Here is a 7,482-nt window from a genome sequence, read left to right as displayed (position 1 = left end):
CTGGGGCTCCAGTGCCAGCATGTACAACAAACACATTTTATTAACAGCTACACATGACTTTTTTTCCCCCCCCCCGCCTCTTCCTCAGTTAAAATTACTATTACTTATGTACATGGTACCACCCTGCTTGAGGGTACCCCATTATTTACAGGCTTATTCACAGAGTAGGGCTAGGAGCTAGTGAGTGTCTCCTCGAGCTTGAGCATGTCCATGGGGGTGACTTTGGCAACCTCAAAGAAGACCCTGGAAGGAACACATTGGCTTAGAGCTCCAGCACAACCCACACCCATCCACCAGTGCTCCCAGATCCCTGCAGAGGCCCGGGGTGCACGCCGGTGGTGCCACTCCCTGCAGCAGGGACAGGCCTGAGACAGAGCCCCATGACTCTCACCTGTGTGAGTACTTGCTGCGCACAGCATTCAGCTTGTCACGGGGCTGGTATGTGAGCAGGAAATTCAGCCTCTTCACCAGGGGGTGCAGGTCCTGGGCACTGTACCCACTGTAGTACTCCAGTGTAGGGGTCTGCAAGGGGACAGCAGGGGCTAAGCTGTGTCCTCAATGACACGACAGTCATCATCATCCCTGATCAGCATCTAGATCTGACCATGGCCCTAGTGCATCACCCCACTCACTTTCCATTGCAGTGGGTGCCTCGGCAGGGACAGTACTCACCCAGCCCCCAAGGTTCTTCATGGTAAGGGCCAGCAGCAGGCAACTGGCAGCCAGCTTGGAGGGGCTCTCGCGGGCATAGTCGTACTCCTGCAGGGTCATCTCGCAGAGGAAGCGGGCCAGCGTCAGCGTCTCCATGGTGGCACGGGCACACTGCAGCCGGAGGGCAGGGAAAGGCTCAGCCTTTTGAGCAACGCTGCTCCCCTTCCCAGCCTTTCTAGGATCTAGAATACAGCCTCTGGGGCACAGGTCAGGGATTACACACACCCAGCCTGTCACAGACCACCATCCTCACACCCTGAACTCTTTTGAGGGGACCTGGACGAAGTTTCCTTGCTGCCAGCTGGGAGCCTGAAGCCCCAGTGATGAGTCACTGTCCCCTGGAGCCAACAGAAGGGGTGCCTGGGGACACCCAGCCCACCCTCTGAATGCACTCACCTTGGCAAAGCGCCGCAGGAAGCGGTAGGGGATGGGGATGTTGATGTCGAACTTGAGGGTGCTGAGGATGCTCATCTCCATAGCAATAAGCTCCTCTCGCTTGTAGGCATCATCACAGATATAGAGGAAGTCATCCACACATGGTGGGCACCGCTCCTGTAGGGGCACAGCTGCTCAGCACCCCAGTGGGAGCTCATCCTGGCCTCACTCAGGAGATCCCAGCCACCCCGCAGGCCCTGTGAGTGTTCACACGCTGCTGGACTCAGCAAGGACTGTTAACACCCTGTGGGACTTTTGTCATGTCCATACTCCTCCAGCCCTTGGCTTGAGCTCCATGCCTGCATTAAGTAAACTAGGGTGTCCTGATGGTCTATGCAGAGCAGAGAGAAGCTGGCTTTCCAGGGACACCAGGACACAGGTTTCAGCCCATCATGACTGTATTTGCAGCCCTTGGGACAGGAAGGAGGAACATGACAGACATGCCACCCTGGCAGCTCTCAGGGCAGTAACCTGGCCTTCCCCAAACCCCCTCCAGGGACCATAGAGGCACAGCCCCTCTGAGTCTGCACCCCAGGAGAGCACACAAAGAGTCACCTCAAATTTGGAGGCAATGAGGATGGCAGTGGAGCCGATGAGCTGCAGCTTTTCTCTCATGCTCACCACCTCCACCAGGTAGTGGTCTACTAGCTTCACAGCCAGGTACAGTGTCTCATGGTTCAGCTCAAAGTTCTCCTTCAAGAATGAGAGTGGGGGTCAGAACAGAGTGTCAGACAGAAGTTAGGCCTGGCCAGCCCCTTCCAGGCCTCACAGAGGCCAGGGGTGGCTATGGGCCAGGCTCAGAGGGAGGGATGTATGTTCATCCCTAGCCCACACAGGAGGAGGATCAGCTCCACACTGGGAATGCTTGCAGGAACCTCCGCTAGCACAGAGGTCACACATGCCAAAGGCAGCACAGGGGCTGCTCTGCGGAAAGCTGTGCCCTCTCACCTGCACCTCCACCATCCAGTCCACGAGGATAGCACGCATGTCCCCACTGATGTCTGTCTGCTTCTCCATGTAGTCAGGAAGCATGAATTTTTCCTGCCAAAGAGCCAGCTGTCAGGGACAGGGCAAATATCTCCACCTTCAAACAAGCCCCTTCTCACCCTGTGCAGTGGTCAGAGCCTCTGGGCAGTCAGTGGCCCTGCCTGCAGTCACTCCTTCCCTGGCCAGGGCTGTCACCCCCTGGACAGGCATCACCCACCTCTCTTTCCCGCATGTATTCAAAGATCTCCTTGGCATACTCTGCATTGGCGTAGGGGTCACCCAGCTGCTCCTTGTCAATGTCCTCCACTGCTGGCACCTGCTGGTATGGAAGAGGCAGCAGTAAGGGGGAGGCCCTGCAAGTGCCAGTCACCTTGTTGGGGCAAGGCTGCTGCTCCTCTGCACACCTCTTTTCCACCTGCCTTCATCACCCTGCAGTCCCTGCCTCACTTTTTCCCAGGAGATGATTCTTGAAGGAAGATGGTGGTGCACTTTGCCCTCCCCTCCCCTGCTTTCCATCACCCTGGCTGGAGTCTCTCCAAGGCCCAGAGCACCACTGGTGGCAGCCACAGAGCGGTGCTGTCATGGGCCTGGGGCAATGCTGCAGCCCAGGGTCCCTACCCTCTGCTCAGGGGGCTTCGGTTCCTGTACAGACACCGGCTTCTCTGGCACAAGATCCACTTTGGGCTCTGCAGGAGCTGTTGGGGGAGTTTTCTTCATTGACCTGGGAAGGAAAAGAGCATAAATCATTGCTGGGAGAAGACCAAATTTCTTGGCTGAAAAGTGGCCTTCCAGAGACTCTTGCTGCTTCAGGAAGGGGCAAAACCACCCCTGAAATATCCCCATAGACTCCTACAACCACTTAGGTTGGAAAAGACCTTTAAAGATACTGAGGACAACAGTTCCCCCAGCACTGCCATGCCCACCACTAAACCATGTCCCAAGGGCCACATCCACATGACTTTTAAATCCTTCCATGGAAGGTGACTCTACAACTGTCCTGGGCAGCCTGTGCCAGGCCTGGACAGCCCTTCTGGGGAAGAAATTTTTTCTAATATCCAACCTAACCCTCTCCTGCCACAACCTGATGCCATTTATAGAAGATCTACTAGTTCCCTCCTGCATCTGGCTCAGCTTCCATCACCCAAGGGAAGCCCCTACTACTTGTCCCCATGGGATAAGTTTGCAGCAAGCCCCTGCCCCCAGCTACTCACTTTTTTAGGTTGATCTCATTGTTCTTGGCCACCCCTAAGGTATTATGTGCCTTCTGTGCCTTGGGTGGAGCAACCTTCGCAGACTCCTTCTTCCCTGCCACCACCTGGTTCTTGCGAGCCTGTTTGGTCAGAACAGGGGCATACGGGGGCTGCACAGCAGAAAGCAAGGTATGCCCTGCAGGGAGACCTCTCCTCTTCCTAATGGGCATGGGGCACGCCCCCCACCATGGGGAGCTCACAGGGGGTACCAGAGCCCCCACCCTCACAGAAGCACTCACATTGGTGATGTCTCCAAACGCTGATCTCTTCTTGGGCCCACCCTGGGGTGAGGACGAAGACCGCTTGGCATGACAGCTCTCCTCCTGCAGTAGAGGCTGTTAGAAGTTGGTGGTCAGCTGCCCCACAGGAGCCCCCCCTACAGCCCTCGCTTGGCTCCGTGCTCACCTTCTCAGGATCCACGTTCTCTGCAGCAGGCCCTGCCTTGCCTGCTCGGGACTGCTTGGTGCTCAGCACCTTGGCATTGCGTGGCAATGGCATCCTTTCCCTCGGTCTCTGTGAGCAAGCTGGGGGCAAAGCATGATGTGATGGAGGCTACTGCCCACCTGCCTCCAGGGACACCCTCCTAGCTTGGGGCAGCACAGGGGGAGGTTTATCCCTCCTGGGGGTTAGCACATCAGTACTGATCCCTTTCCTGAGCACGGCAGGTGGGTGGTGCCCCAAGACAAGCTCAGGCTCGGGACAAATCTGGCTAGAGGTGCTTCCAGGGAAGAAGGGACACAGACCCCAAAGACCCCCACCAAAAGCACTCTGCTGGGTGAGATGGCAGGGGGGACAGGCAATTCCCAGATTCCTGCCTCCCAGAGAAGGATGCAAGGGCTTGCACTTCCTCGGAGAGCTGGAGGTCTTGGAGATCCCCACTCTCCCACAACCCTCAGGATCCCCTGGGGGAGTCGGGAGTCCCAAAGTTCCCCTCTCTCCTGCATCTCCCGGAATTCCCAGGGAAGCTGGGAAACCCTTACTCCCTTGCATCCTCCAGGGTCCCCACGCCTGCCATCAACTACGGGCCCCAGCGCTGCCCACTCTCCCGCAGCCGGGGGGGATCCCCCCACTCACCCATGCCCGGGATGCCTCCTCCCCACTCACCCATGCCCGGTGCGCTGTGCCGCACCTCCGGCCCCGGCGCTTTTGAAAGTAGCAGTTCGGTAGCGGCCGGCCAGCACTGGCCGAGCCTCGCCCAATCAGTGCGAGGCGATGCCAGGCGGCGGCCAATCGGCGGGCTCAGAGGGAGGCAGTTGCTAAGGGGCAGGGCGGCAGGGTTTAAAATTCAACGCCGATGACCAATAGAACGGCGAGCATGCGGCAGGGGCGGGGCGAGCGCCGAGCCGGGCGGGCAGCGATTGGTGGGAGCGGGCGCCGTTTAAATCCGTTCTGCGGGGCCGTCGTGACGGCCGGGCCGCAGCAAGGCCCCGGCCTTGCCGTCCTTGCCGTCCTTGCCGTCCTTCGGGGCGGGTGGAGCGGCCTCCGCGGGCGGCTGGCTCCACTGCGTCCACCGCCCCCGTCCGCAGCCGTGGGTCCGAGGCCTCGGGGGCTGCCCTTTCCCACTGGGCTGGGGGACAGGGTGTTTTGTGGGACAGGGTGTGCTGGCCGTGCAGCTTCCTAACCCAACGTCGGGAACAGAGGGCTCGGATCGCTCGGATAATCACAGAACAGTTTGGGTGGGAAGGGACCAAACTGTCCCTTAAGCTTAAGCTCAACCCGTTCCGCCCCCTGCCATGGGCAGGGACACTTTAGACGAGCTCAGGGTGCTCCCCGTCCAGCCTGGCTTTGGACACTGCCAGGGATCCAGGGGCAGCCACAGCTTCTCTGGGCACCCTGTGCCAGGGCCTGCCCACCCTCACTTCTCACAGGGAAGATATTTTTCTTATGTCTCGTCTAACCCTACTTTCACTGTCTGAGGTAGCACAGGAGCAGCGTTCATGTGGTGTCGTACGGGCATGACTGACCAAGTTCAGGGTGAGGCTCGCTGGGACTGCCCCATCATCCGCAGCGACAGGGTCAGAGTTACCAAGGCACACGCCAGAGTCACTGTGATATGGGCTTGTACGAGATACGGGCCGCTCATCGAACATCTGCTGAGGGTAAGAGCGCTGTACCTCTATCAAGGACCAGCCTTGAGGCATTGCAGTTCCTGGGGAGAGCCGTGCCATGCAGCCTGGCTGCCGGGCAGGGAGAGCTCGGAAAAGGCTTGCTCAGGCTGTCAGTTGGCTTGGAGTCAACTTCATGTATCAGGAAAGGAATGCAGGAGACTGTCACTCACACCCACAGCTTGCTTTGTTCCTTGATAAACTAGTCTTGGAAAAGCCACCCACTTTTCATGGGTGAGACGCATGATCCATGTTTGTATCCTTGATGCTCAGTGTATCACTCTGCTCCTTTGCGAGTTTCCAGCACAGTTCTTTGCTTTCATGCCACCACCATGCAGTGGTCCTGTGCCCTCAGTAGCTCCTGGGGGCTTTAGCACTACACTGAGCTCTAGCACAAGTGAACCCCCGCTGAGGTGAACTCAGCAGAGCACAGCACTGCAGCAGAGGAGAGCTTCCTTTGGCCACCAGATTCCCAGAAAAACCTTTCAAATTCCTACGTTTAACCAAAGAAAATCCTTTCAGATAAATGCACACTCACGTGCTGCTGTTGTGGGTGGAGCTGATGAACCCCTGGCTAGGGAAATACAGCAGTGCCAGCATCTGGGGGGATTTAAACCTGCTGCCCAAGGGCTACGTGGGCAGGATCAGGCACATGGCTTGGCTGCATGCAGGCAGCTCTGACACATCTCCAGCAGAAAGACCTGGACAGCCAGGAGCAGAATTCTGCTCACAGGTTAAGTGGAGGTTTAAACCTGGGTCCCACACATCTTGGGTCCCTTCAGTCCCCAAAACTGGTCAGAGTTGCTGCAGCCCCAGCCCACCTTGTTCCCTCCTTGGCCATTTGTCCTCTCCAGACCCAGCTCCCCCTGTGTTACTGCTTCCTTCTTTGGCCTGGGTGCTCCCTGGCGCTTGCTTGCTGTTGGTTTGGGATCCTGTGGGATCCAGGAGCCTGCCTTTCCCTGTGCATGTTAAAGCAGTGCATAGCCCAGTCAGAAATACAGATTGGGTGCATACTAGCCAGGCAGAGCCAGGACACATCCCACTGCCAGTGGTTATCCTGTGGGATAAGATCCTCAGCCAAAACTCCCCTCCAAGTCTGCCCACAGCCCTGTGGAGGCTGGGATGAGCTGCCTGCTTTGGGACAGGTTCACATCTGCCTATCCTGCCCAGGCTTGGCCCTGGGAAGCAGGCTTTTCCAGTCTCCAAAGCACTGCCATGCTGGTGCTCCTGGAAAAGCTCTTGGGAATCCCAGCCCTGCTTCAGGGGTATGACTCCCACTATGAAAGCTGAAATTGCCCCTGGACGTGGGGTGTGTGGGGAAAAGATGAGGAGAGCAAGAAGTGCCAAGGTGAAGCCATGGGTGTGCAGCAGGAGCTGTGCCAGCTGTCCAAGTATTGAGGCAAGGCTGTGGCCTCAGTCCTGCTCACAATCTATGGATGCTGGGGGGCAGCTGGAGGTGAGACCTCCACAAGCTCCGACATTCCCCCAGCAAACCCCCAGATCAGGGAGAATGCAGGGAGGATCCTTGGCTCCTCTCGCTAGACTCCTGCTGTGTGCTGACTCAAGAGCATTTGTGCCTGGCATGTCCCTTTCGTGAGGAAAGCTGGGTTTCTGCTTCCATCCAGACTCTTCCCACAGCACTAAAAGAGCCTGTGCTGCCTTTTCGAGTTGGAGCAGACCCCAGCCCCAGCGTGGCTTCCTGGCACCGCAGGACTGCTGAGAAGCCCCTCTGCACGGTATCTGGGGAGCTTTGCTCCAGGATTGCTTGCCAGAGAGGAAGCCCCAGGCTGAAGAAGAGCAGCGAGGACAGGGAAGTATAATTCCTGGGTCCCAGATGGACTGCTTTTCCCCTTTCCCTTCCCCTTATTCTTTCCTGTGGTAAAACAGGCCCAGCTTGTTGCCTTCCATGGCCTAGTGCCAGAAGTGCTGATGAGAGGCAAGGTACTTCTCTGCACAGGGAGGGCTGAACTTTGCCTTGTTCTTTTTCCCCTTGT

The 7,482-nt window shown here is 57.6% G+C and overlaps 1 protein-coding gene across 1 annotated transcript; it reads right to left on the bottom strand.

The window, feature by feature from the left end:
• Window positions 1-22: 22 nt before the first annotated feature.
• On the bottom strand, window positions 23-4,541 carry CCNB3 (cyclin B3). Its single transcript, XM_058032754.1, has 12 exons — window positions 4,488-4,541; window positions 3,789-3,907; window positions 3,623-3,706; window positions 3,345-3,463; window positions 2,752-2,854; window positions 2,351-2,449; window positions 2,095-2,187; window positions 1,702-1,839; window positions 1,108-1,263; window positions 673-822; window positions 392-522; window positions 23-243 (listed from the first exon to the last, which is right to left on the bottom strand). The coding sequence occupies exons 1-12, from the start codon at window positions 4,489-4,491 to the stop codon at window positions 171-173; spliced, it is 1,269 nt and encodes a 422-aa protein (XP_057888737.1). The 5' UTR covers window positions 4,492-4,541; the 3' UTR covers window positions 23-170.
• Window positions 4,542-7,482: the final 2,941 nt, after the last annotated feature.

This window comes from Melospiza georgiana, chromosome 12, assembly GCF_028018845.1.
Source record: "Melospiza georgiana isolate bMelGeo1 chromosome 12, bMelGeo1.pri, whole genome shotgun sequence".
Classification (NCBI taxonomy): domain Eukaryota; kingdom Metazoa; phylum Chordata; class Aves; order Passeriformes; family Passerellidae; genus Melospiza; species Melospiza georgiana.
This window is presented reverse-complemented; position numbering and strand designations above follow the sequence as displayed.

Excerpts from the sequence above, each read along its gene's own strand:
- CCNB3 (XM_058032754.1), bottom strand. Across the intron at positions 3,464-3,622 it reads CGTTTGGAGACATCACCAAT|GCTCGCAAGAACCAGGTGGT; the intron begins GTGAGTGCTTCT and ends CTGACCAAACAG. Across the intron at positions 2,855-3,344 it reads AATGAGATCAACCTAAAAAA|GTCAATGAAGAAAACTCCCC; the intron begins GTGAGTAGCTGG and ends TTTCCTTCCCAG.